The following is a 28,000-nucleotide window of genomic DNA, read 5'->3' as shown; positions in this document are numbered from 1 at the left end:
GCAGCCTCAAACTGACAGACTTTATGCAACTTATCTGAGCAGAAGAAACGTACATAAAGTTAACTTAAAATACTACATGCGACAGTGAGTGCTGATAGTTAAGTTTTATTTACTTATTTATTTTTTGCCTTAGTTTATTTGAGCAGTTTACATGCTTAACCCTTTACCACATTCACATTATCCAGTACGGAAGGTCAAAAGGAGTAGGCTGAAGAAAGTTGCTTAAATACGCCTACCCCGTAATCAATGTAATAAACAGTTACAGGGCTTTAATGTTCTCTCCTGCCCCATGGTTTTAGGATCAATTCTAGCCTGTGGGTTGGAGTATTATTGTGATCATAATTTAGTGGAGAAAAGTCCGGGACATTGCGGCCCGCTTATCGATCCAAAATTCTCTCAAGGCCCCTCAATATCAGTACTTTAATTTATTCAAAGGAATTTGTTATGATTTTGTTAAAGTAGGACACGTTAGCAAATAAATGCATTTTCCTTTAAAAAAGTATAAACATTTTCCAATGTACTAAAGCCTTGAGGGGGCCCCCTGTAGGGCCTCTGAAGCCCCCCAGTGGGCCCCGGACCCCACTTTGGGAACCAATGTGTATAGACCATAGATACAATAATTACATTATTAGATAACAACATATTCAGTCCCATTCATAGTTAAGGTCCCGAATGATCTGTAAAACTTACACAGCCTTCTCGATCTCCTCCTTCCTTAAAAGGGCAAAAAGGCGAGAAGTCCGCTCTCGCAGGATGTGCGACGCCTCCAAAGTGCACTGAAAAGGCTTCCACTTTTTCAGGCTGATACAAAACCAGCGTGGTTAAACATATTTCACCGGGCCCAGCCTTGTCACATGAGTCATAGCAATTTTTAGAAAAAGAAAAACTCTTTGGAGCCAGGCTTTTATGCTGTTCTAGGGAGGTCTGAAGTCCCATTAGAATTCTGTCTACCAAGTATCTTTTGGAGTCGCCCCTGGCCACCAGGGGGTGGTATTACAGCAATGTCAGCCCCTCGCCATGAAGACCATAGAGAAGCGGTTCCTCACCCACTGGTATAGACACTGCCAGTTTGCTTCTGCTTTCAGTATCTTTCTGAGATGCAGTAGATACCTTCACCCATAACTTTAATTAACCCTATGCCACACTGTGGTCCAGTGAAGTTGCTGTGCATTGAAAGCCACACGCACACCTGGAGGTTGTGGGATCAAATCCAGGCTCTGTTACTTGGCTCAGTGTCTGTTGTTTCTCTCTTCCTCTCAATAAGGCCCGATGGGTGACAACATTGAGACTGTGCTTTAAAGGTACTACCCTGTCATTCTGTCTTCACTCGACTGTGAAGCACATGAGCGAGTGAGATTGAAGTGCAACATTAATTGTGAACTTTCATAAAGTAAAATCAAATAATTCATAATAGACTGCACATGTTTCTGTGGTCCAGTGGCTAAGTTGCAGGGCAATAAGTCTGTCTCTTGGCGGGAGACTGTGGGTTAAACACACACCTGAGATTACACTATACTGTGAGATTTGAACTAAGAACCTTTAAATTACATCTGACAGACAGTTTCTATCGGCAACTGTGCACCGTATTCTCGGATCTCAGCACTTTATATGTAATTCATCTTCAATCGAAAATGTATCTAAAATTAACTGTGAACTTCGACAGGGTTAACTAAACGGCTGGGCTTTATGATGTCACTCTCTGGCTGGCGGCTGTAGGTTCCAGTATAGTCCTGTGAGCAAGACTATTTTGGGTTGCTACTTTATTAATATATATTTATTTTTTGAACTTGATCCGTGATGTCGAGGACAGACTTGAGCCTGGGAGGTGAAGCCAGGATCATGCGGGAGAACATTTGGAGGGCCTTCATCCCCGCTTGCAGTAATCATTTGTATTATTATTTCTCGCTTTCTTCTGTGAGCGGAAAGTGGCAGAGGAGTGCTCTCTCCAAAATGTCCTTCACATTAAAACTGACACTGACACAGTCTTAACTAAACAGAACGGATGTGAATCGTTCTGGAATAGCATGATTCTGTACTAAAAGGGTGTGGTCAAAACAGGAAATCTAGACTATCCTCAATCAATTCCTTTTAAAATCCCATTTGGAGTAATTAACTTATGAATAATCAAATAGATGAAGGGGCATAAAAAGGTTAGCTCTCGGGTGAAATTGCTGCCCCAGTGCAGTCTCCAAAACTCCAAATAGCTCCCAGCATAACAAGGTCCCGGACAGCTGGTATCCGTGACAAGACTTGCTAATAGACATGCCCCGATTGGACATACGCGGATGAAACTTTGATTAAATAGAAAATGTAAGGCTTATTTGAGAGTCTGTAACAGGGCCAATGAATGCAGTTTTCAAATTGTATAAATGTTGAAAGATAACAGCCACATTTAAGAGCAAATTGAGATTTCTTTCTCATATTTTACCCCAAGCTTTAAATATTTCTACTTTAATTATTGCAGGGTAGGCTTGTCAGTAGAGGAAAAAGGTTTGTAGTTTTACATTAGGCTGCTCCATAATGAAATACTATTTCAAAAAGGGGTGAAAACTTTCCAAACCCACTGTGTTGCCAGTTCAATCCAGATTACGGAGCATAAATGTAATGTGTGAAAGACGTACGCAGAGGGCGCCCCATAGTGGACGAACCATCAAGTGCAGAGTCCAAGAACAACTCCACAGTAGTTTCGCAGAGTGACTTTTATTTCAGAAAATTACAAGTTCATACACCTGCCATTTCCACTAGTAGTTAAATGCAATTTGTTTTTGTTTTTTTTGTTTTTTTCCAGAACAGAACAGGCCTTCGTCTGTTACATGTCAAAGAGCTGCAGAACGGAAACGTATTGGTGTCCAACACAGATATATAATATATATATTTATTTAAAAAGAAAAAAAAAAGAAAAGAAACCTTCATACCGTGTGACTCAACTATTTGACTAGTCACTGCTTCGGCATCTGCATGATATTTTCAAATGAACCTGCTATGCTCAACTAACAAACTCAAACATTGTGGCTTCTCGTGGACTAAGATATTAGTTACATGCCTCTCTTGTCGTAAAACTAAGATTATTTGGAGTCTGGTACAACCTCTGCGTGGCGTCATGCTTCCCCACTCCCAGCCCACTCAAACAGAAAGAAGCCACTGAGGTCTTTTGTTGGCTGCCATAAACTTTCTATCGGGGCAATTGTATTCATACAAGCTATGTAAGAAGAAAAAGTCCAATGTTGCTCTTGAAGACGTCGATATCGTTGATGTGCGAGGTGAGCCTCTTGATGGTTTTATACAATATTTCTAAGAGTAAGGTGTTTTGTTTTGTTTTTTGTTTTTTAAGACAGAGGGTCAAAACAATCCATTGTGATTAAGTGCTGTAGCATTGTCCTTCTGGAGGCTGTGGAAGCTTCATGTTTTCTTTGGACATCATTAGACGCCTCAATTCTTGAAGAACAATTTTAATACTATAAGAATTCTGCCATTTGGCTAAGATTGGTATGCTACGCGAGTCCACCTGCAAAGCAGAGCACAGAAAACAGCAGATCAGTCACGGGGACAGCGGCTGACACTGACTTATGACACATCATTATTCTCCACAAAACTGGCAGGGAAATACTTGATTTGACTAAGCATAAAGATAATCTCACTGGACAAAACCGCAGGGTCAATTATTATCAGTCCAAGAATGAGGTCTGCTGATAACCTCAATATTCTGAATCCACAAAATGCTGTGACCAAAACTTAAGGTGGTCCAAAAACTTGATGTGACATTTTGTGCTTGCACAACATGGAGACTCGTCAATTTCACGGACATCGTGATGAGATAAGGAGGTCATTCATTTTAGCTACAGGCCCATTGGACCTCAGCTGGACTCAAAGGAAGAGCACGTTTCAATCACATCAGACCCGTAAGGGCCGCTACGTCAACAATGACGTCACACAAGCCCAACAAACAAAGAACCAAGAAGGAAAAGCCAATGATTAACAAGAGAACGTTGGTAATTCCAGGCTTGTGGTGCTTAGTGGTCAATACACGCCAAATGGAAAAATAATGCTTTATTACCAACTTAATTTCAATTATTTTCTGATCCACTGCAACACATTTTCACAACTCATAATGTAATGCTATGGGTTTAAAAAGATTCCTTTCCAAACTATAAATGAAATGCTAAAGCAAATGCTACCCATCACCCTATGGGAACAGCTGTTAATGTGCCATCTTCATTTTCCTAAACACTGTTGGCTCAACATATGACATCTATAGAATAAGAAGTGTTGTGATCGGGTTTGTCAATTGAATGCGCAGCAGTTTATCCCTCCTCCTTTAGTGAACCAGGCCAAGGGACAAATTGAGAGCCCTCTGCAAACCCTGTTTAGACACCTTCCAAAGAGTGAGGTGGTTCACTTTGGATGGTAAAATCTCACCACAACCAGCTGCTAATCTCAAATCATTTGGCTGAACATCCTGAACCACATGCTTAGTTTAACCCATTTAATTTGGGTGGTGGCTTTTTTTTTGCCACACAGTGCATTCCTAACTTTCCTTGCTCAGTGGCTCCCTACCTTTTCCCTGAGTGTTGTTCCTACCTACTTGTCTATCATCCACATAGGATTTTGCCCATTTAATTATCAATGACCTAAGTCCCTGACCTGACAAAGCTCTCCTTACAATCACTAGCAATGCTACGATAAAGTGTGAAAATCCTACAAGTCCACAGTCACTGATCCAAACTGCAGATGTATCGTATGGCAGAGTAAATGTGAAGAACTAGTTTGAGTCAAGGAAAGTGACGTTATAAGAGATGTAGTGAGAAGGAAGGACATGCAAGTTACTTACTGTTCCGTTGGAATTATTTATCCCATTCATACTAATTTTCGTTTCAAATCTAACGGTTGGGGCTGTGTCTGGGTACCCGGGTCCGCAGTCCACCTTCAGGCTGTACATTCTGTTCTCGTAATTGGTCTGAAACAAAAAAGCAAACCATGCACAGGTTCAGTTGAGTGATGAGAGGATCACCAGAGATGTTTTTATTCATACATTTGTTCTACAGCTTCTTAACATGAAATGGCTTTATATTGAAATTACAACACATGATATAACTTTGGACTTAAGGATTTGCTGGAGCAACATGGCAATAAAAGGAGCGGGAATGTTGAGGGGGCGGCGGTGGCGCAGTGGATAGAGCGGGTCATCGGAAGGTCCTTGGGCAAGACACTTCCACCTTGCCTCCAGTGTCTGCGCACACTGGTGTATGAAAGACAGTGAATGGGTGACTGGTTCCTTGCTGTAAAGCGCTTTTGGTCTGATGACGGTAGAAAAGCGCTATAAGTTTTACCATTAAAGCAGTACTATGTAACGCTTGCCCCCTAGAGGCCATAAGCGCAACTGCAGGTGTCATGGCAAGTTGCGATTTTTTAACTTATTGTCTGTGAGAGTAAATACTAGGCTGACAGAAAAGCCGAAGGGAGAGAGGGATATTGTACATCCAGTTACAAAACTTGGCTGTAAATACTGTTTAACATGAGCTAGCACGCAGTTAGCTTTGCCTGTTAGCCTGTTAGCTTCTTCTTCATGATTCTATTAGTGTGTATTGGTGGCTCCGGCCCGGTGGCAGTCAAGTTGCAAATGTGCTTTTCTGGCCAGAGACACCGGGGGGAGATGAAAGACCCTCCATTAACACTTGTATTACCCCCAGAGGGACTACGGAAAGGATTTATTAAGGTAAGCAAGTTAGTTAGTATTGCTTTAAAAGAACTGTCAACAAATGGCTTTCCTTCAAAATTTAACAATGGATTAACAAAAAGCTCGTGAGGCCATTTTAACCGGATCAGCTTCCTGATGATCCCAGGAAAAAGTTAACGTTGATGTGTAGAAGGAGAGATATATTCAATTTGATTTCGGCAAAGAAGCATCGTTTTCCCTTCCATTTCAATTACCGTGAATAAAAGCACAAATGACACACATGTAAATGAAATCAGGGAGAGACTTCACACAGACGACTGAATAGGCCACTGATTTCTCTCCATTTTTTCAATACGACACTCTTTTTATTGTACATCGACACACCTTGCAATTAATGTGACCCTTGTCTCTCTTTCTACCACCCGCTCAGTTCATTAAAGCCACACATCAACGCTTTGCTCCTCTGATTAGCCGTGTACGAGGGCCGTAACCAACGGGAGAAAAACAGCACATTTGAGAAATTGTTGTGTAGGTGTGCTGCCGGCATTGTGTGCGTGACTACAGCTCGACGGAAATCTCCCATCCCTCTGCCGGTGTTATCTGTGTGGGGCGCTCACTCGAGGTGGTCCGATGATCATGCCTCTCCACTTCGTCAGGGTCATGTCGTCATCGTCCTCCAGACCCCAGCTCACCGTGCCATCGCCCTCGCCCTTCTGGCCCTCCTCGAGCTCCTCCAACAAGCGGAAATTACGTGGGACCGTAACTGCGGACAAAAAAAGCCAAAGCGAGACGTATAAACGAGTGCATCAGAGTTGGGAGTTCTGCGGAGTTGGGCTAGTGTAGTGGGATATTTATAGGGTGACGGTGTTATTGATTCAAGTCTGAATGCAGTGTGCCAACATAGCAGAGTAAACAAGTTGTTTGTTTATGCTCATGGTGTTGGGACCCTCCCGTCACTGTTGGATAATGTAAAAATACAGCATTGTCCAAAAGAAAATGTAGTGGGATAAGATTGATTGTTGGAATGATTGATTCGTCTGTGCCTGAGTGTGAGATAAAAAGAAGTTAAAATGAGAGACAAGTTGCCAGAAGGGCTGCCTCTGCCTGCTGTATTGTCGCATTCGTGTCACAGATAACCTGGGGTACTATAGGCGCAGGATTTAGGTCAGATATATTTGTAAACGCCGGCCTCAGCACATTTGAAACCCTGACAATGTGAAACGACCCCCCGATCCATGCGCAACAGACGAGCGGTGCGTTCACTTGTCCATAATAGATGAAAACAAACCCTTTTCCCAAATGCGTCTCACGCTGAACACCGTGGTTTTAATCGTGCTTCCCTGTCCCCGCTATGATTTCATTTGTGATGTCAAACTTGGTCAGACTTTATTTTGCAGTCTCATCAGCCACACTTCCTGCTGGGCGCTAAAAGGGTCTGCGCTGCGGCTCTGTCTATTTGCTGAAATCAAGCGTGCCATCTATAATCAATCTGTATTTTAAAACATCCCAGCGATAACGCCAAACCGTGGATTGTCGCACATAGTACATTTTTCACACAGCAGCTTACTGTCCTTTCCCTGAGGGCGACTATAGATATCGGGATCCCACCTTGAATTTTAAGTATTAGTAGCTGGGGGACATTTGGCCCAAGTGTGTTGCCGCTTCCGACACTTGTGCTGTAAAAATGTGCCGCTTTAAATCATCCACAATAACGCATATCTCGGCGTATGAAACCCACCGTCTGCCAAAAAATAGAGATGGCGTGATTTTACACGTGTCCTTACAGCAGAGCCGATGTTATTTGACAGAAAAGAAAGAGCCGCTCGCTCCGCTGCGTGTTGTTAGAATATTCTAGGCGCTAACGGCTAAAGCTAACGGTGGCTACTGTTGTCTGCAGCGGGTTTGCTCCACATCACAAAGCGGCTCACGTTATCCATATCGTACAAAACACCACGGGGTAAACACGTCGACCAACATGCTTTTCACCTGGGTAAGCTCGCGAGTTCAATCCCCCCCTCTCGTGAGCCATTTCCAAGAAGTTGTGGGCTCCCTTATAATAAAGCTAGGTGAGCTAGCGCAGCGGCTGCACAAGCATTGCCTGCTCAAAGGAGAGCCGACCCCCCCAACAACACGCTTTAGATCAACTTTCCAAACAAGCTGAATAAACAGGACGGTCGCTGGATGTGTAAATGATAGGTCTGGCGTGGTTTCTCCCGGTGCCTACGCAGGTTTAGATGTGTATTTTGGATGTGGAGGCATACAGACCTGAGGTGGCCATCTCCTTCAGCAGAGTCGAGCAGCGCACAGAGCTGTGACATCAGCGGCGCTAAAACCAAGCCCAACTCAGCGCCACTTCATCACGAATCCCACTTACTCACGCCTGCATTTAACTATTCAACCAACAAACTAAACCATTGCAATATTCACATAGCCACATCCTAAATTTACAGTCTTTCGCAATGTGCAACAATCAATTACTAAGGGCTTATGTTTATAGTGTTTAATATGTGCTTTGATATCAGATCTAAATTGAGACCATTTACCATAGACTGAATACAACTTCACAAGAGTAACAGTTTTATCAATTTATTTTATTTCATATAAACAATTGCCAGAGAGCTAACACACAATAATACCAATGAAATGAAATGCACTGTCATAATAAGTCTTTTTTTGTTTAATATACAGCGATAAGTGAAGCGTCTGGAGAGTTTGCTTTTTACAGGGACATTTCCGATACAAAACAGAAATATGATGCGCCAAATTCAACTTGGCAGGTTCCACTCGTTCCTCTCCCTCTTGAAACCATAGCATACAGGGGCATCCAACAGTAAGAGCGACACATAAACAACATTCAATGAAATATACACATTTCTTTCTTGACAAATCCACTTCACATACAGATTAACTTATGCGAGGAGTCGGACGGTTTTCCCAGTCACCGTCAAATAGTCCTCGTCGGCCAAAGACCGCAAGGCCTCGTCAAACAGCTCCTTCGTGATGGCCTGAAAACAAGAGGTTGTTAAGTAGATATAGATGCACAAAGGTGAGGAAAATAATAATAGAACTAATGAGGAAATGTGTTTACCGCTTCAGACTGTCCTCTTAGGTCCTCGAGCAGCTGCTGGTACTTCATAGCTGGCGTCTTTCCTTTGGCCTGGATGAGTTTCTTAAGTGCTTGGGCCACCTCCTCCTTGCGCTTGCGGGCGGTGGCGCTCATTCCTGAAACATTGAAAAAACGCCATTAGACATCCCCCATCATGCTTCCGTCTGTCAAATCCAAAATCCGGTGCCCCGTCCTGACCTGTGGTGAGAATCGAGATGTCCACAAAGCCAGTTCTCGGATCGGTGGCCGACTGTTTGAGGGCCTCTCTGTGTAGCCTCTTGGCTTCCTCCACGTCGATGGTCTCCACTTTCTCAGAGAAGCGCACTTTGGCGTGAGCTTCGGCCAGTCGGATCAGAGACTCGAGCTGTCGGGGATAGGCAGACACCATGCCGCGACCACTGCCAATCTTCCTCATGTCCACGTAGGCCTGTGGAGAATTAAGACCTTAAAAGAGAGCACTGGCACTTGAAAAACAAGCAAAAGTAAACACGGGGATCAAGTATAACAACATGAAATACTGTCCTATATTCCTCAAAAGTTCCCTTGAGAATCCCCAGATCCCCAGATAATGAGATGCAGACAATATGCAGTAGCCAAACTTTTTTCACAAGTTGCTGCTTTCACAAAATACTGTGTGTATTCTATTTCAAGGAAAGACTTGGGTAAGTGGACAAACCTCAATAAGAGCCTGGCCGGCCTCCTCACCCAGCCTGGGGTTGATGTAGGTCCGTGCGTACGCAATGTAGTCCCTCAGCACGGCCATGTCGAGAAACTCTTCCTCCATCTGCTCCTCACTCTGGTAGTACAGCGACACCAAGTGGTGAGCCAGCCTGCGGTCGTACGCCTCGTCTTGGGGATCGAGCATCAGGAAGATCAGATCGAACCTAGAGACATTACACGCAGCGCATTCAAAATTAATTAATGGGGAGACGATATTCGAGTAAAACGCGCACACACAAACTCGTGTTCACAGTGACACAAGTGACGGCTGTAATAGATTTTCTCCGTGTGGTGACACTTTGCTTTACTTCAGACTTGGGTGGCAAAAAAAAAAAAAAATCTTGTTAGCAGATTGCTCCATTGCCACATAACGCAAATGTTCGACAGGTGTTCTTCCAACTGTTTTGATTTTTTAAAGCCCAAGCCTTTTGCTGGCCTTGGGTAGCTTGTTACGACAAAATGGACGGGCATTGCCAACTTTGAAAATATCCCTGTAAAAAGGTTGTATGGTTCTCCACATACAATAAGTTTTATAATCTGACTGCTCCGTCCAAGTATCACACCAATCTTTTCTCTTAATTACTTCAAATTCCCATTGTCCATCTAAAAATATACTTTTACCACCCCAGGTTAGTACTAAAATGTGGTTCTATGTTATTACTTCTGTTTGAACAACTCCAGTGGCTCAGCTTTACCTGGACAATAAAGTGTGTGGCAGCTGAATATTCTCAATGGTGGTCTTTTTAGGGTTCCACTGGGACCCCACGGGGTTGGCAGCAGCTAAAACAGCAGTGCGGGCGTTGAGCTGACAAATGATGCCAGCCTGTGGACAAAAAGAGGAAATATTCATTAAACAACCCCAGGCTTGTGACTGTGGCGGTAATAAACCAAAAGGAAACCGCTCACGCACCTTGGCGATGGAGAGGGTCTGCTGCTCCATGACCTCGTGCAGCACCGAGCGCGTGTTGTCGCTCATCTTGTCAAACTCGTCGATGCAGCAGATGCCATTGTCGCTCAGTACCAGCGCCCCCGTCTGCAGGACCAGCTGCCGGGTCTCGGGATCCTTCATCACGTACGCGGTGAGGCCCACGGCGCTGGAGCCCTTCCCCGAGGTGTACTGCCCACGCGGCACCAGGTTGAACACGTACTGCAGGAGCTGGGATTTACTGGTGCCGGGGTCTCCACACAGGAGGATGTTGACCTCGGCTCTGAAGTGGCCTCGTCCGGTCTGGCTGAAGTCTTTGCTGGTGCCGCCGAAAAGCTGGAGCAAGATGCCCTTAAAAGTACATAAAAGGACATTTTTATTTCACATACCTCAAAATACAGCATCACATTTACAGCCCTGAGTAAATCATTTCTCGCTACAAGTGTCAAGCTTTGGTACTTTGGCTTCTTCTGGTAGAATTCTTCTTCTGGTTAATTTTAGGCTTGTTTCATTTTAATTAAATAATGTGTAATTTATACTTTTGTAATGTATTTAAGTTTAGCCTATTTGGTAGTAATATTAATAGTTTTGGCCGATTTAGGTCTATTATAAGACTCTTAAAAATCCAGTTTAGACCTGATTTGGTCTTGATGTTGGCCTTGGGGAACTTTGAGCATATAATATTTTTTATAAAGTGGAAATATGGAAAAGTTTGAACCACAGCTTGAAAAAATAAATAAATAGTGGGCAAACATTAAAGGCTCTATACCAGATTTTTCAATCGCTTTGTTTGCTTTTACTGTTTGGACACAATTTAACAATTAAAAACTCAAAGTAATTCCTGGCATATCTTAACATCCACATTTTTCAGAAGCTTCACAACCTTCAAGGCCACTTTAGAGTCACTGTCACAATAATGTTTACAACAATTTGCTCTGACTGTTCTTTAAGCAAAAAAAAAAAAAAAGCAAAAAAAAAAAATTCACAAATGTCCCCCTTTACAGAGGACAGGGCTTTTAAGCTTTGGAACTTTTGTATAGCTTAAAATAAAAAAAAAAAGAGTATAGTACTAACAACTTTACAAAATGTACTGAACACTTAACTAGAGCTGAAGTAATTGCAGCCTGATTTGATTTCCAATGTGGATGTAAGTAATGTGAGTGCTAGTTTGAAAACAATCCATACTGCTGGGGGATTAGTGTTCAAAGTTATTTAGGTCCCGGATGATGACGACTACAAATGCGGTTGTCTCTCGAGACAGATTGACAAACACAGAATACGACACCTGAGAACCATCTCAAGTTTTCCATATTACCAGCTGGAGATTTAATTCAGCCCCCACATTCATAAGCAATATGCTGCGCCCCGAAATAGAGCGTGCTTTGATTCTGAACAGTGCTGGCTGGCGTCCACGGCCGCCTCTCTCGCACACCTTTTTGATGTCCTCATGTTCGTAGATGCTGGGAGCCAGGGCAGAGGAGAGGCGCTCGTACACGTCTGGTTTGGCTGCCAGCTCCTTCAGCGTCTGCACGCGGTCCTCTGTGAACAGCTTCTGCTCGGCGTCCTTGTCCAGACCGTGCAGCCGCTTCTCGTCCGTCTTGCGGAAGTGGATGGCGTCTATGTGGGTCTTGTACACGGCCTTCACGTTGCTCTGGAACGGGTTCACTCGCATGGGGACGGCTCTGTAAACGCCTTTGAAAGACCAGACAAAAGTGTTGAAGGTTATTGTTTCTTTTCATGATTACAATTCTTAAAAACACGCTTTATTTTTTCATGTGGGCAAGTTCCCTGAAGTTTACCAGATCTTTGAGAATTAGGTGCATCACATGTTTTTGGCAGCCCTTTTAGTGGTTTGCCTTTAAGTCACGTCATTTCAAATGTGAGAGCCACGTTTTTGAGCTTTGACAAAAACTCAGAAGGTTTTAGTCAGTTTCATTATAAATAGTAGTCATTAATTTCGATATGTATTGGAAATTTGGATAAACGATCATCTCTTGGATTGATAGCTTTTGACAGATTACACCACAGTGGGCACTAGTTCCCTTTCTCTCTGCAGCGAAAATGAAAACATTTTAAAACATTGTCCGAAAGCGAAGCAGCACGCTCGACAGCGGGAGAGGTCCACTACTGACATCAGCTGATTTGGTCAGAGTACGAGAGGGGTTGCAGACTGGGCTTTATTCATTTAGCAGCAAGACATTTTCATTCAGATTTCTGGCCACACACACTGTACAGCCTCATTTAGCTACAGCCTGTGAGTCACATGAAAAATTAACAGGATTATTCCCATTTTGCTTGTTATTTCAATACCATTTACTGCACAGTTTTGGTTTATAATGTTTTTAATTAGCTGTGTTAAATGTAATATTATTAATATACTATGTGATGGGGAAATAAGGCAATTGTACTGGGGATTGAGCTGCCTTTTTTAAACCAATGACGTTGTAAATTATAATCAGTAACAGCATAACTTTATTTCCTTCATTTGCAGCAAATGGAGTGGACACAGGACATCCTCTGAATTAAAAAACACCAGGGAAGGACCACCTGACCGTTGCTCACGCAGCTTGAGTGTTTAGACACATGAGAATTAGAGGGAACGACTGTGAACATGACTTTTCCCCAAAAGTGTCCGCTCTTCTCATCGCTCGTCATCGATCATCGCTTCAATATTTATTTTTTTAAACAGAGCTGTCTGCACATTCGGTCATCAACATGCTTTCCGCATTCATATGCAACGGTATTTAAAACTGTCCAGAGAAAAGATAAGGTCCCTGTGACATCACTGTCACACATGCTCTATGGAGGGTGTTGTAGCAGCAGGTGGAGAGGGAGAGAGGGGCACAGCCTGCAGCACGAGAGTCCACGTGCCTCATGTTTTAGTCAAAGACCTATTTTTTTTTAGCTCTTCATCGTTCCATTATCCTCATTAAAACGTCAATGTCAACGAAATGACGTTATCATCTCCGTTGACTGATGCTTAAAATGAAAACTTTCAATTTCTTCCAGTACCAGACTTTTTGGTATCTTTGCAACATTAAAAGACCATTTCTTTGAGTAAAACCAGTTGTTTTCAATCACTTGAGCTGGAACTTTCTTTTGCACCATCTCAGGACCCATCAAAACTGAGGGTGAGGAATGACATGTCCACATACAGTGAAACTGGTGTTTGTGTCCTCATGGGCAACTTATGGCAGCCCGAGTTCACTTAAAGTTGTAGTGCCTTTTTTTAAACCACTAAGAAGAGTCATTTACCTTTAACTCCCAGCCGAAGAATTGTGAAATAATACAGGTAGTTGGGTTTCTAGATCATTCTTGTACAACGTGTTTGCTTTAGGTATACAGTAGTATAACAGTAATGGTCAGATCATAGGAGCTTTAATGAGGACCTTACCTGTGATGTTGACCCTGTCTCCCGGCTGCACCTTATCCACCAGGTCATTGTGGGCATAGACCACAGTAGTGTGTGGCGTCTGCCCGGCTGGCATGTCTTCAGGGGACTCTTGGACTTTAATCTGTTTGGGAGGGTCACAGAACAACAGATGTCATGACCTCACCGACGCATCGCCGATTAGCACGTAACATATTCTCAGACTAGGTGTCATTCACTGAAAGCAATCTGCCCCCGCTCCCGCTCCCCAGCGCTCACCATCTGCTTGTCTGAGAAGACCGAGCGGTTGTGAATGAGTGCCAGACTGTGGGTGGTGTTGCAGTGGCGGCACACAGCAGGCTCGGCGATGCGGCCACGATCCACCTCCACCCGAGTGCTGTAGGCGCACACCTGGCACTGGAAGAAAGCCTCCTGCATCTCGGGGATGAGCTGCGAAGTGCGGATCACCATGCCGCTGATGGTGATGAGCTGATCAATGTCTGAAAAGCAACATAAGGCAGACAGAAGCGTTACCATGAGGCCTGTACCTCACACTTCACAAACCTCAAAGGAGATTCACAAAAATCCGGTCGCGCTAATAAGTGTGGCTTCACTTTACTGGCACCTGGCACTACGGCAGGCTGGGCTCGTGAACCCACTCACCTTCTGGGTTCAGACTCCTCATGTTTCGGGTTTTCAGGGCGTTGTAGGGGCGCACTTGGATCTGAAACTCCAGGATGGAGTCAGGAAAGCGCTCAAAGAAGAGTTCATTCACAGCCATGTCAAAGGTGGGGATGACTTCCTGTGATAGAACAAGAAAGAAACACATTCCTCGTTAAGGTTTTGCATTTTATTTAGCGACCTTACTTCTGCAGATGGCTTCATCCTGGTGCATTGCAAGAGTTCATAGATCTTAACACATATAGCAAACAAAAAGTTACCTGAGGGTAGCAGATGAGCTGCCGATACAGCTCTGCATCAAAAGTTTGAATGTGCCGACAATTCACATTCAACACTGGGTCCCCAACAACACTGATCTTTAAGAGCCAGAAAGGAAAAGTTTTTAGCATGTTAATAAATAAATTATTATTATTTTTATTTTTTTTACCTCTTCCAGCTTTTGCATGTACAAAGGCTCATTGAGGTCCAGACCGGCATTTTCGTCTTCAGTGGAGGTCGGGTCAATAAACCTCTGCAGGAATCTCTGAAACAAAATTTGGACAAATGTAAGAACAAAAATGTATGCGGAAATTAAGCGGAAATTGCCAAGAGGGCACTGGCACCTGAAACTTCTCCTTGCAAGTTCCGACATTGACGTCTGTCCCCCAGATGACCAGCTTCTGCCCGGCGTTGGTCTCACTGGCCACTGCCCCATCTGTGCTCTGCTATTAAACAGAACAAATATTTAGTTATTTACCACTAGTGCCATTATTCTGATTTATCCTTCACATGTAAAGGTGAAGAATGACTGACTGGCTCGGAGTGAAGATCCACTTGCGGAGCCTTCCTCACGGAGCCCAGGTCAGGGCGCTGTCTGGCAGGTGTTCCCCGGACACAACTGCGGGGAGTGGCATCGACGCGGGAGCTGGGCGTCCCGTACATAAGGGGCGAGCTCATGTCCACTTCATTTGGCGCTACTGTGAACAGAAATATGGGATTCTATGTAACGCAGAAACCAAGAACATACTGAGGCAATGAGGAGAATGTTTTAAAAGAGAAACAGGTCCTGAAAGTTGAAACTTTTAATCATAGATGTTACAAATGCCAAGAATGAACCAATGTTTTGAAACTCCCATCATAGGCAAGTAAACCCCATCACTCACCTGAGGGGCGAGGGCTAGAGAACAGCGAGGTGTCCTGGGGCGCAGCTGGACTGAGCACGTCTGTGGCCGGGGAGGTGGGCATCGGCATCAGGTCCCCGGTGGAGGAGTCCAGGCCTCTGTGGCGGTGGGACGGGGGAGAGGTGGGAACATCGCTGCTGGCTGTGGGCAAGAAAAGTAGAATATCAACTTTAGAACGAGAGAGAAACAACAGGTGGTGCAAAAAAATGGATTACAATTACACACCAAAGGGCAGGAGCCAGTGGTAAATACTTACGAGTGGAGGGGTTGCCGTCATTCCTGCCTCTTTTGCGACCAGGAGTGGAAGTGGGAGAAGACATGGTTGATATTCTATATTAAAAAAAAAAAGGCATAAGTTCACAGTCAATCGTGAAAGATTGAATCAAATATTATCACTTCTACTCCGTTCATTGGGGTCACTAAGTCAACTGTGCGCAGCATTCGAGAAAAAAAGAACTCAAAATTTCGAAGATTTGTCTTAATTTGAGGATCTTTGGCTGTGTTATTCTCAGCCCATGCATAGAATATGATGGTTTTGCCTCATGGATGTATCAACCTCTTAACCGAGCACATTCTCTGCAGTTTGGCTTTCCCCAAATCTAAAAGCGTCTTGAAAAAAAGTGTCAAACAGCATCGACAAAAATATGAAAACAAGGATGAATATGCAACAAAAGTGACAAATCTCTATGAAAATGTGGCAACAATGTGTATAAAACCTGGGCCTGTAGCTGTGAGCTTCTGGATTTGGGCAAAGCTGAACAAGAGAAATTGCACTTGGGAGTTAATAGTCAAAACCTGATACACCTCGGCCCATAAAAACATACTTTCTTAATCTTTGCATTAATCCCCTTAGTGCCAAACCTCAAATATAACAATTGATGAGAGTGGCTCGAGCAGCATGAAAAAGAAATCAACCCCATTGTGTTAGTGTTCAAACCTGGGAGTGTATTTGGAAAGAATGGGTGAACTTTAACTATTGTTCAAATGTAAAAGTGATTTAAAACCATTTGTGATGACCATGAACCTACTCTGTATGACATTGTTGCGTTCACATGGGCCTACATATGAAAATACCAAATAATGCCAACGTAAGTCGTCAGAACATAAATGCATCAAGTATTTAGAGAATACAAGTTGTGAAACCATTGCGTATATATGAATGATATATTTCACGCAGAGAGTGATCCGTGCATTGTCAGTCTCCATTATTTGACATGTGACTGCGGGGAAAACAATGAAGCATCACGATGAGCTCTTCTATTGACTCTACCGTGGACGCAATGTCATTTGGATAGAGACAATGGAAGAATATGTAATGCTATGAACGCAAAAGCAACGCTGACTCGACTTCTGACTCCTATAATCGAAATCTAGACGGTAAAAAGTCCATCACTCCTTACCTCTTGCTCTGAGTTGCTCCGTCTGCAGCAGATGTGGCGCGAAACTCAGTGTGACGTCATTTTCGCGCGGAACTTTGCACCAATAACGGAGCGGCGTCGGGCGCTGTTTCCGGGCTACGGTATTTTCGGCGAAGGGGGAAACATTTTCGTTTCGACAGGTTTGAAATCACTTTTAGCACGGGTTAGGTTATCGAGAGGGACCGTTTTACTCACCTTTCTGACTAAAACCACTCGGGGGTTTGTGTTTTGAGCGTCACCGACTGTTTAAAACAGGGTAATAGTTGACCCTTGACAGTTTTCAACCCCTTTGCGAAAATGGTTTCCCCTCACAACGCCACACACATACTTTTTTTTATTTATTTTTTATTTTTTATTGAACAGTTATATTAATTTTATAAACATTTATGCCAGGGGTTAAAAAAAAAAAAAAAAAAAAGACTGGTTCAATCTATTTTAAGGAAACAATGTAACCAATATGTCAATTCGCTTTTATTTTAATTTTTTCCGCCTATATATTTCAGAAACGTGGAATATATTATACAGTTTTGGTTTCACTGTACTTGTTATGCAGAGTAAAGTGAAACCCCCCCCAGACCACTTTTTTTTCTTATAATGGTAATTTCTCTTTCTTTGCAGCCCACCAACTCATCACTCAGTGTGGGACCAGATGGACAGAGAGTGCCCTGGTACCACAACAATATGTGTACAGAAACTTAACCAACTGAATGCATAAACAAAGACTTTATATTGTGGGTTCAGAACATTTTCCATGTCTATTACTCTTGGTGATCATTCAACAATTAGGCTATTAGGGACACAAGTATTCAGACCTGTTAATCAAAATTGTTCTTTAAAAGTTCTCTTAAATTCCATTCAATGCTCATGATTTTGAAAAATCTTGTCAGTAGTAGGCTACATAATGCCATGATAACATGAACAGGAGTCCTACACTTTTGAACCCACTGTACCAGAAACCATATGAACGCCTCAGCTAAAGGGCAGTGCTTGTTCATTTGGTTTGAAGAAAAGAGCTGAACGCGCGGTTGTTGAATAACCACAGCGTGGCGCACTTTTCCACAAAACGGACAGTCCGTAAAGGAAAAGCGCACTTCCTATGGGGAAAACAGGCGGGCTTCCGAGAAGTGTCAGCACATGTCGGTCTTTTGAGGACAAGAAAGAAAACACTCATCCACAAACACCAAGACCCACTTTTACGCATTTGCAATACATAACACTTCTAATGGCCTAATAAAAATGATTTTATCTGCAAGCACAAGCAGGAACTAGCCTAGACAAGATGTTCTGAAATACAAGCCATATTTGAGATGGAAGCAGAGACATTTGATCGTGATGCACCCGCCTCTTGGCCCTCACAGTCTGTGCCAATGCATGGGTCATGAGCCTGCTGATATTTCAGGACAGGCATTTGTTTGGGTAACATTCCAGACCTTGTGAAATATTTTTGTATAACTAGGCTGTATGTATATGTATGTATGTATGTGTTCTGTGATTCTGCGCAGAATCACAGTAAATAATCTACAACATACACAATGAACAGTTCAGAGTGAAGTCCGTGCATTTGTCAATAAAGAGCGTAGGAAGTGATAGGCGAGTTATGCTCAATATGTCATTGTGTCTGGTGATTGCTCTTCCCGTAAAAATCACGATTTTCTTCCGTGTACTTTGGGGTCAGATTTTTAAGGGATGATGACTGTCAGTAGATTTAAGTTAATCCTGAACACCCACAGCCTATGTAAACAACCCTGGGCCATTCATGCTTTCGTAGTAGAGTGGGTGGCACGCGGACTACACGCCCCTTTTTGTCCTCAAACGGGACACCACCTGACACCGTCCGGACTTGACTGGCTTGTGAGAGGGAGGTGCGTCTGACGTCAGCTCGGGGAAACGATACAAAACACTCCGCGAAAACTAAAGACGGCTCAGAGAGAACTAAGATCTCACGACAAGTTTTTACCTTTTTTTGTTAACCCGACAGTCAAGACCCAGGGTGCAAGGTCAGCGGTCAGAGAACCAGAGCGCGTTACAGTTGGCGCGTGGAAGAGAGGCTGCAGAGACGTGCGTAAAACGTGACATCTCTTGGTTTACACTTTTGACCCTTTTTTTTGGTGTGTTTTTGCCTAAACCCACGTGGATCAGTCACCAGTGTTCATGTGTGACATATACAGCCTGGACTCCCACTGCGTGTCTCCACAATGCAACATGAGTTGGGCGATGGAGCCAGCTAACTTCTATGAGGGTGTCAAGCTGAGCGGCCCCCAGCAAGGCTTGTGCAAACCGGGCGTCAGGAGCCAGGCAGAGGGCGAGGACGGCACCATGGCGGAGCTGAGCAACGCGCCTGCCATCTACGACGACGAGAGCGCCATCGACTTCAGCCAATACATAGAGTCGATGACAGCGGTGCCGAACCTGGAGCTGTGCAATGACGAACTCTTCCTGGACCTGTTCAACAACGTGAAGCAGGAGAAGGACTTCTACGGGATGTCAACAGCCCCCGCGCTGTCAAACGCAGCGAGCACGATCTATCCCGCAGAGAGGAAAGTGGACCGGGGTTTGGATAAAGGGATGTTCAACGCGCCCATCAAGCAGGAGTCCGACTGGAGTGACAGCGACATGTCCTCATCTCTGCCCTCGCAGATCGAGAGGTGCGCGCAGACCTCCGTGAGCCTCCCTACGGGACAGCCAACCCCACCCACCACCCCGGAGCCCGTCTCCAGTGCTGTCAGCGCGCCCAAGTCCTCGCCACGCAAAGCAGGGAGAGACCGGGGCAAAAAGTCAGTGGACAGGTTCAGCATGGAGTACAAACAGAGGCGAGAGAGGAATAACATCGCCGTGAGAAAAAGCAGGGACAAAGCCAAGAGGCGCAACTTGGACATGCAGCAAAAAATGATCGAACTGAGCTCAGAGAATGACAGGCTCCACAAAACCATTGAGCAGCTAACCAGAGAGCTCACGGGGCTCCGGGATTTCTTCAAGCAGATCCCCAACCCCTCGTTCGTGGGTCCCGCGAGTATTGAGAGTCGGTGACAAACAGGAGACCCCTCCCTTTGAATGAACTGAGCTTCAGGACACATACCTCAAACAGACTTTGTTTTACCATCTGTACCAGATGTGATTTAAGCTTACCATAATGGCACTGGAAATACAGTTTTTATGATATTGCTGCCATATTTTGTGGGAATTTGTCTATATTAAATTATTTTACCACTGCATTTACATACGTGCTATACCTTTCATGGTACATGTTGTTTTTTAATTCCAAACTTTGTATGAGCCAGAGCATGATCTTTTATATAGTTTGTATGAAAACATTTTGTTTATGAAATCCATAATAAACAGAACTGAAAATGTGCACAATGTCCTGGTCTGGGTAGTTTGTACTTGTGCATTTATTGAAGCTGCAGAACAGTTTTATATGAAGCTAGAACTAGCTAGAACTTACAATGTTGAAATAGTTAAAAATGAGAATAAAAATGTCAACAGTAACAAAGCATTTATTTACAAAGCATAAGCACAGTTCAGTCCTTTGGAAGAGGTAGATGACAAATATAGGCTGGCGAAGTTACTTAAAACCTGTTTCTGTGAAGTGCACAAACACGTGGGCCGCTTTGACAGACTGCATGCTATTGGTCTACCCTTGGGCTGTCAACTCCTGGCCCACAGGATCACATATCATTAACACAAACAAGACCTTGTCTTTTGCAGCCTGTTCACTGGAGAGGAGGCCTTCGAGGGGGTAGAGCCCAGTGCGCAGATCCTTGGAGCCAAATGGCCTCACAGGCTGATTTCTTCCAGGCCTATCCACAGAGAGGGTTTCCTTGTGATAAGTCGGACATAAGCGTTGAGGGGGCCCAGCTCCTTTCCCAGGACACTCTCCACATCGTACCCTGAGAACTGAAGCAGATAGCACACATCACAATGCAGCTGCAGCAAAGGTTTTTTATCCACTGCACATAATCTTTAACCACCACAGCAGCTAATCAGCCAACTAATCTAAAACGAGGCCCTGACCTTTGACTTTCTCACCTTGGTCAGCTGTTGTGCCAACGCAATCATAAAAAAGTTTCATTTTGGCCAAAGAAATAGAAAACCTTTAGGGAAGTCTCAATGCCAAAGATGATACTATGTATGTACTAAATGACTGTGTTGGGCAGGTGACTCTGTACAGGCACTAGTGTAAACTCAGAGTTTAAAAGTCAATTGTCATTTTACAAACTTAGCTTCAAGCTGACCTGATCTTGTGGTCTTCTCGTCCTCATTCATAGCTACAAACCACTAATCAGATGACTGTCACATATCACTTCAAAACCTCAAAAGTTCTTTTTCTGTGTTCCAAGTAATTCAGCAGAGTACGTCAGATATGAATCAGGGCAGGGACATTGCAAGGCCAGGGGCATGATTTGAAAGTACATCAGCTGTATGAGTGGGCAGCGTGACTCAGAAGTGTTATCAGTATAACAGGTGATTGTTGATTCTGGGCATATTGACAGAAGATCGATTTACCCCGTGGTTCAATGGGAGCCTGGTGAAGCCCAGAGTTACATAATGTGCGTAGTAAGCCTACCTCACCCCCCTCCAGAGCAGCAGTGTTCAGCAGGGACAGGACGGTCTTCTTCTGCAGCTGGAGGAGACGAAAACACTCATAAGACTTTTGCTTTCAACTCACAGATCGTAGCCGTGCACTCATTTCCATCAGCAGCCCACATCTGACTTACAAACACACTCACACACACACAGACCTTCATCTTTATAGTGCAATCCTTCAATGACGATTGGCTCAGGACGACTTCAAGTTGAACTCTCGTCTCTGGTTTGTCCAGAACGGATTTACACGAAAGACAGTGGAAGCGCTGGCTGAACAAAAAACACAAACAGACACTTATTACCCAGTAACGGAGATGACCATTGAAATATGTGTTTGAAAACTTACTGAGGCAGCATTTCTAAGCGGTCACTTCCACAGTGGTTGCACGCAGGCCAAGAATAGGCGGTGTTTTCATCCACACCAACTATAACTCCTGCAAACAGTCACAAAGGTTTCATTATTGATGTGCATAAAGCATGTTTTAGGTTCTTTCAGGTTTATGTGGTTGAAAAGATCATGGCAGTTCAAAGACGAGCGTAAAAACCTGCTTCGTTTTTTATCTTAGATTGAGCGATAACTACAACCAGCCAACTTCCTTTAAGCAATGTTGCGTATTCACACCGATAAAAATGTCTGTACATTCCGGTCTTTTTTTTTCCTTCTCGCTCTCTCTACAGGTTCTTTCCAAATGATAAATTTTTGTTAAACGGCGCAGAGTGGTTTGTTTTTTCAACCACCTGACCAAACACGTCGAGCCAGAGGGGCCGAACGCCACAGTGTTCTTAGAGTGACCTTCTCCCTAAGCTTTGACACTGAGCAACAGATGCAGACTATTATCTGTACTTTGTGGGGGACATTTGCATAATGGAAAAAACACTGAAGTTCAAAACGATGGTTACAAGCTATAGAAATGACATTCATATATTCAAACATGTTCTGCTGAAGCAAAAGCTCACATACAGACGTCATGCGTGCTAAGAAATGAAACGTTCTTGGTTTCTCATCTGGTTGGAATCCTTTATTAAGTAACTGCACTCTCGATATGTGCGATAATATAATATAGCAAGTACAAATCTTGAATCCCCATGACCCTGGTTCAGTGGGAGGTACACTATTCATAATCAAAGCAAATTCAATGCGGTTCAGATTAAAGAAAATCCCCAACTATCTTCTGTTTCAGCCAGATTTTTAGCCTTATGGGGAGAACTCTTGTCAATTCAATTTCAAAAACGCCACAGGAACAGATGCGAGTTCACCCAAACCTTCATGTGTTTCCATTTCTCACACAAAGACAGCTTTAGGACTTTGAATAACAAACAACACACAACAATGGCCTGAAACCCACATCAGAACTTCTTTAAAACGCTAGGTCTAGTCATGAGAGGGTAGTTTCTCTCTGGAGACGAGAACACTTTGGGTTTTGTTTGAGGGAGAGAGAGAGATCGGCTCAAATGGAACGAGTTAGATGGAAACCGCAGTGTTTGGCTGAGAGTTGCTGACCTGAGACAGTGCAGAGGGAGCTGGGCGTGACCCCCGAATCCAGCGCATCCAGTCGGACAGGTTTGGGGAGTGCCCCCAAAGACGACTGGGCAGAGGGCTCCTTCGGGCAGAGTGAGATAACGGACTGCTCCGTGCAGAGGAAGATGCCTGGGGGGATAGGAGAACATTAAATATGCAGGATAATAAAATGCAAGAAAGAAAGAGAAAACAGGGGAGTAGCGTTGGATTGTTAGCAAAAGCAGTGGTCATACTCAATCAACTGCTAAATACCATCAAACTAACTAGATTTATTAGAACAAGATTGAATAAAAAGTTATAAAACACTTGTTTGTCTAACAGAATTCGGATCTGACAATGCAACCCATGCTTACACCAAACCAATGTTGTCAGTTGATTGCCTTTTACCAAATTAAACTTTGTTTGTGTATAAATGTGCCTTTATTGTCTGTTTTGCAATTTAAAATGTGTGCATTGCAAATGTAAACACTAACATCTAGCCTTTGTTGCGGTCTCTAGCTAGTCCTGTGAGTTTAAACTTTGAGAAACAAAAAGGAAGCTATTTCGTGTTAGACGACCCTAAGTAGAATATTGAACGAGAGGATATATATGTATCTATATATATAGAGAGAAACTCATATTCAGATCCACTTCACTATTTCTACTGTTTTGATGTTAATGAGTGGGTGGTTGTGGTGAACAGCTTTAAATATCTTGGGCAACAATAGATGACTTACATTCAATCAACACATCACGGACATTCAGAAAAGAAGTGAACAACGGCTGTCAATAATCCGGAAAATGGAGCTACTTAATGTCGCCCCATCTCAATCCATTATTCAACCTGTAATATTGTTCTGTACTGTTTTGAACCTGTTAACTGTCAAGAAACCAAACCAAACTCACCAAGGTAACAAACACTGCAGCAAAAATCATAAGGCTCCCCATACCAGACCTCAACACCCCCTGCATGATCACCACACACCCCCTGCATGTTAACCTCACCCCACCCCGGAGATACAGGATGTTCAGATGAGGGACAGGCCCAGCTGAGTGTACCCCATACTGTTTGTTCTCTGTTGTTCTGTCTGTCCTCTTGTCAAACATGCACTGTGTACGTGGAACGGTCGATGGTTTATTTACGATTTAAAGCGGTGGTTCTCAAACCTTTTTCTCTGGGGGCCACATTGTCGTTCCTGACTGTGATGGGGGCCCGGGATCAACACTTGATTCCAGGCACATATTTCTTTAGCTGTGGTGATTTGCAAAAATAGTAATCAAGTTTTCACACTTTGTTTTAATTTGAAACGCCACAGGTATTCCATTTATCATTGCGTAATGTGACCAAAGTAACCACTGTATTGTGCTCGAGCCTGTGTCACAAGTTTCTCAAAGTAGTGTCGTCATTATTCATTCACTGCACACTCTGTGGTGGTGAGCTTCATTTACCACGTGGCTATGATGTGTTGTTTATATCCTGATCTCTTATGTCAGTGGCCCTGCTGGACACGTGTGGAATTATTTTTTAGTTATTTAAGTTGCCCCCAAGTGGCTGGAATGAGTATCCTGATTATTCAGTTAAAAAAATCCTAACTCCGCACAGGAATGGGCTAGACATTTTGACAAACTCAGGGATTTGTGCTCTACAAGTCGCGGGCCGTAGTTTGAGGACCCCTGATTTTAATTGATTAGAAAGTAAGTAATAATATACTGCATATAAATTTTTGGCAAAGTCCCCTCTACCCGGATCTCAGCAACTAATTAGAGTCTCCTGTGTCCTCCCGTGTTGACCAATGAGACGAGCTTTTCCTGTGAACCAGCCTGTCAGGTCCAATCAGGAGGGGGGGGAAGGAGCTGTTCCTGTTCCTGCTCTCCTCATTTTGCAAACTAAGGGCCTTCTGGTTAAAGAGGGGAGGAATCTGCTTGTTAACTTCCAAATTTCAATGCTTCTCTCCTCAGCTTTCAAACTTAGAGACTATCACTTTAATGCATGTGATGTAGCATTGTCACTACAATTATGTTTCTGTTACAGAAAGCAGAAAAGTGGCATTTAGTGACAATTAGTTAATCATTTCACCTTGGAAAAACAATATTGTGATGCGTGCTGTTTGTAAAAGTAGTAGTAAAAGTCTTTGAGGCACAGAATTTGCCGCCGTTTACAAGCGCAGTAATATCCTACTTTGAGAGCAACATGTTTTGATAAACAGTGGTCACAGTTGTGCGTTCTTAGAAGACGTTACCGTGTTCTTTGACGACATCTGTGAATGACATGCGGTGAGTGGCGGGGGAGTGTAGAGCTTCTAGGACAGAGGAAGTGAGCGCACAGGAAGCGTTGACGCACACGGCCGCCGTGCGCCTCAGTTGGCCCTCCAGCCGCTCCTCCTGCAGACTGGGGTCGGTAATGGCTAACCACACTTCACCTTGGCCTATATTGCCCTTCTGCAAAAAATAATAATATCAATATTTCAAAGGGAAAGACTCACAGTGGGTTCAGGAGTTAATTTGGTACTGAAAAGTATAGTTTTTCTTCCCATGTTCAAATTACAAAGCTTTTTGAAATGTTTATCTTTATTGCCTTATTGGAGGGCAATCATTGTACAATTTTCCCCAAAAGTAAAAAGCCCCTGAAAATGCTCAGCACCCTTACATAACAAACCTTCACGGACAGCAGAGGACATTTCCCTATCTCTGACGTGATCACAGCATGATCCTAGGGCTCGGCTCTGTGCATAGTAGTTGAGTGAGTAGCGTGAGTATGTGCCAAAGTCCATTGCAAGTATGTTCTGTTCCGATAAGTGGTCAAAGTTTAAAGGTCTACAACCGATCGATGCTAAAGGAGCCCAGAGCCTCAAACAGTGATATCAGCTCGGCCTTCCATTACATTAGGGCTGTATCTTATCTTTGAGGCTCCGAATTATCTCAGGAGGGATAAAAGATAACTAGTTAGTAACTAATTAGTAATTAAAATGTTAAAATGGTGGAAATCTGCTTTACTCATTGCAGCAAATTACTCCCAGTTTTGATGCAAGAACGAGTATTCACCTGCTTTTTATGATGGAGAACAGTGGCGACAAAACTGGAGTGAAAAGAATTCTCTTCGCTCTGCAAATAAAGAAAAGGAAATAACCTACGTTAAAATGAAATGATTGTACAATGAAAATAAGGAAACGGAATATGAAGTGACCTGCATTAGTTCTTTTAAAGTTTGCACTGTTGGAGCAAAGTACAGGGGTGATGTGGGCTGGTCCTCGACGGGCTCCACAGAGCTCTCCTGACCACTCAGGAGGTAGCAGAAACTCGGCGGTGGACCAGCCACTTTCTCCTGCAAGGGCAATCAAATCAGTCACCTGTGTATGTAACCTGGCCAGCCACACTGACCTCTTTGACTTTATATTTGAAGTATGTTTAACTCCAGTTTAAAGGGATATTTCAGGATTTTTGACATAGGGCCTCATTTCCTAGTTATCCAGAGTGTTGTTGATTTCTGGAGATCTTTTTTTTCTTAAATTCATGCAGTCCTTATATTTGAAGAGCTTAGTGGCGCTAGGCTAGTGCATTTCTATGGTATCAGCTAGCCTGCATTAATAACAGTCTGACCCGCTCCACAGTGCACCTGAGGAAAATCACTTATAATGATTCTATAAACACAGACATTTATATCATTAGTCTGGCATTATAACTGTTTTACATTTATATTTGAGCTGCATCAGCTTCGTGGTAGTAAGCTACGCAGAGGTGGAGTGATCTGCAAGGAAATAGTCCCTCAAAATGCAGTAATTCATGTGATACAAGGTCAGTTATATTCAAAAAAATATTCTATCGACACACACATTTATATCGTTATAAGTGATTTGCCTCAGGTGCACTGTGGAGCGGGTCAGACCGTTTTTAATGCAGGCTAGCTGATACCATAGACATGCACTAGCCTAGCGCCACTAAGCTCTTCAAATATAAGGACTGCATGAATTACAAAAAGTAATATCTCCAGAAATCAACAATACTCTGGATAACTAGGAAATGAGGCCCTATGTCAAAAATCCTGAAATCCCTTTAATATGGCTGGCCAGGTTACTACATATGATTTCACAAGAAAATAATACAAAGTCATTTGCGATACACTTTCTAGGGCTGGGATGATCCACTTTATCCGATACAATAAGTAATTATGATAAGTAATATGTCTACCTTAAAATGTGTAAAAAGAAAACAGTCATGTGTCCAAAGTTTATAAAGCAAATGCCATGTGTTGCACAGCACTTAGTTACATTTTGTGTTCAATCTTAACACTGCAACAGTTCCTGGAAAACAACAACTATTGGAGTAAAACGTATTGTGATATGATATTGGGTCCCAGTCCTAAAAGTTTGTGCAAATATCTTTTTAAATATCATATGGTCCCATTGATATAAAGTGTAGTAGTTGTTTAGGGGCATTCAAAAGTAACAAGCAAAATGTTATTTACAACTTATCTGTTTTTGTGCTGTAAACCAATTTAAAGGTGCATTATGCAACTTTTTATGTGGATTTTTTAAAATATATTCATGTCAATTTGACCTTGCAGTGACCCAGTGGCTGTATGAGTGGTCACCATGGCGCCTTTACTTTCCATCATAGTGTTCTCTAGGACGCTCCAGGATCAACTGTTTGGAAGGTTTTCACTGTTGACAGGCCCTCTCACCTGAAAACCTACAAAACAGTTGATACCTGAGCATTGTAGAGACGACTGTGATGGAAAGTAAAGGCGCCATGGTGACCACTCATACAGCCACTAGGTCACTACAAGGTAAATCTGCACAAATATCAACTTTTTCATTTTGCATAAAAAGTTGCATAATGCACCTTTAAATCTCATTGAACTTCTGCA

At 43.3% G+C, this 28,000-nt stretch overlaps 4 protein-coding genes across 7 annotated transcripts in view; 1 reads left to right on the top strand and 3 right to left on the bottom strand.

Moving 5' to 3' along the window:
• Positions 1–2,682: 2,682 nt before the first annotated feature.
• On the bottom strand, positions 2,683–8,044 carry ube2v2 (ubiquitin-conjugating enzyme E2 variant 2). The gene is made up of 4 exons (XM_079569219.1): positions 7,940–8,044; positions 6,292–6,437; positions 4,829–4,954; positions 2,683–3,505 (listed from the first exon to the last, which is right to left on the bottom strand). Exons 1-4 carry the CDS (start codon positions 7,950–7,952, stop codon positions 3,359–3,361), a joined length of 432 nt encoding a protein of 143 aa, XP_079425345.1. The 5' UTR covers positions 7,953–8,044; the 3' UTR covers positions 2,683–3,358.
• Positions 8,045–8,583: 539 nt separating this feature from the next.
• The window catches only part of mcm4 (minichromosome maintenance complex component 4), a gene marked incomplete at its 3' end in the record, with an annotated part of 54,089 nt that continues 34,672 nt past the window's right edge, over positions 8,584–28,000 (bottom strand). The window contains exons 1-17 of one of the 3 annotated variants that reach the window (XM_079569150.1): positions 17,037–17,079; positions 15,893–15,966; positions 15,619–15,777; positions 15,269–15,432; positions 15,079–15,180; positions 14,904–14,999; positions 14,737–14,832; positions 14,459–14,597; positions 14,075–14,295; positions 13,820–13,940; positions 11,858–12,117; positions 10,411–10,776; positions 10,196–10,323; positions 9,457–9,664; positions 8,979–9,207; positions 8,763–8,896; positions 8,584–8,679 (exon numbers count right to left, since the gene is read on the bottom strand). In XM_079569150.1, coding sequence (XP_079425276.1) covers positions 8,584–8,679; positions 8,763–8,896; positions 8,979–9,207; positions 9,457–9,664; positions 10,196–10,323; positions 10,411–10,776; positions 11,858–12,117; positions 13,820–13,940; positions 14,075–14,295; positions 14,459–14,597; positions 14,737–14,832; positions 14,904–14,999; positions 15,079–15,180; positions 15,269–15,432; positions 15,619–15,777; positions 15,893–15,956 — 2,583 coding nt within the window. In that variant the 5' untranslated portion in view covers positions 15,957–15,966; positions 17,037–17,079. Of the gene's footprint in view, positions 8,680–8,762; positions 8,897–8,978; positions 9,208–9,456; positions 9,665–10,195; positions 10,324–10,410; positions 10,777–11,857; positions 12,118–13,819; positions 13,941–14,074; positions 14,296–14,458; positions 14,598–14,736; positions 14,833–14,903; positions 15,000–15,078; positions 15,181–15,268; positions 15,433–15,618; positions 15,778–15,892; positions 15,969–17,036; positions 17,080–28,000 lie in introns of those variants that run through there. The other 2 variants (XM_079569148.1, XM_079569149.1) reach the window with 2 other exon arrangements.
• Positions 19,133–20,274, top strand: cebpd (CCAAT enhancer binding protein delta). Its single transcript, XM_079569199.1, has one exon. It carries the CDS (start codon positions 19,206–19,208, stop codon positions 20,079–20,081), a length of 876 nt encoding a protein of 291 aa, XP_079425325.1. The 5' UTR covers positions 19,133–19,205; the 3' UTR covers positions 20,082–20,274.
• Positions 20,557–28,000, bottom strand: part of spidr (scaffold protein involved in DNA repair) — a 32,638-nt gene continuing 25,194 nt past the window's right edge. For both annotated transcript variants that reach the window (XM_079569144.1, XM_079569145.1), the window contains exons 13-20: positions 26,321–26,458; positions 26,179–26,238; positions 25,377–25,575; positions 23,140–23,286; positions 21,985–22,072; positions 21,794–21,908; positions 21,619–21,675; positions 20,557–20,948 (exon numbers count right to left, since the gene is read on the bottom strand). In XM_079569144.1, coding sequence (XP_079425270.1) covers positions 20,829–20,948; positions 21,619–21,675; positions 21,794–21,908; positions 21,985–22,072; positions 23,140–23,286; positions 25,377–25,575; positions 26,179–26,238; positions 26,321–26,458 — 924 coding nt within the window. In that variant the 3' untranslated portion in view covers positions 20,557–20,828. The remainder of the gene's footprint in view (positions 20,949–21,618; positions 21,676–21,793; positions 21,909–21,984; positions 22,073–23,139; positions 23,287–25,376; positions 25,576–26,178; positions 26,239–26,320; positions 26,459–28,000) is intronic.

Source organism: Gobius niger (assembly GCF_951799975.1).
Source record: "Gobius niger genome assembly, chromosome: 13".
NCBI classification, from domain to species: Eukaryota; Metazoa; Chordata; class Actinopteri; order Gobiiformes; family Gobiidae; genus Gobius; species Gobius niger.
Note: the sequence above shows the minus strand (reverse complement) of the source record. Positions and strands in the feature narration are given on the sequence as shown.

Excerpts from the sequence above, each read along its gene's own strand:
- ube2v2 (XM_079569219.1), bottom strand. Across the intron at positions 4,955-6,291 it reads TGATCATCGGACCACCTCGA|ACCAATTACGAGAACAGAAT; the intron begins GTGAGCGCCCCA and ends TTTTTGTTTCAG. Across the intron at positions 3,506-4,828 it reads TAAATAATTCCAACGGAACA|GTGGACTCGCGTAGCATACC; the intron begins GTAAGTAACTTG and ends TCTGCTTTGCAG.
- cebpd (XM_079569199.1), top strand. The coding sequence starts at position 19,206 with ATGTGTGACATATACAGCCTGGACTCCCACTGCGTGTCTCCACAATGC.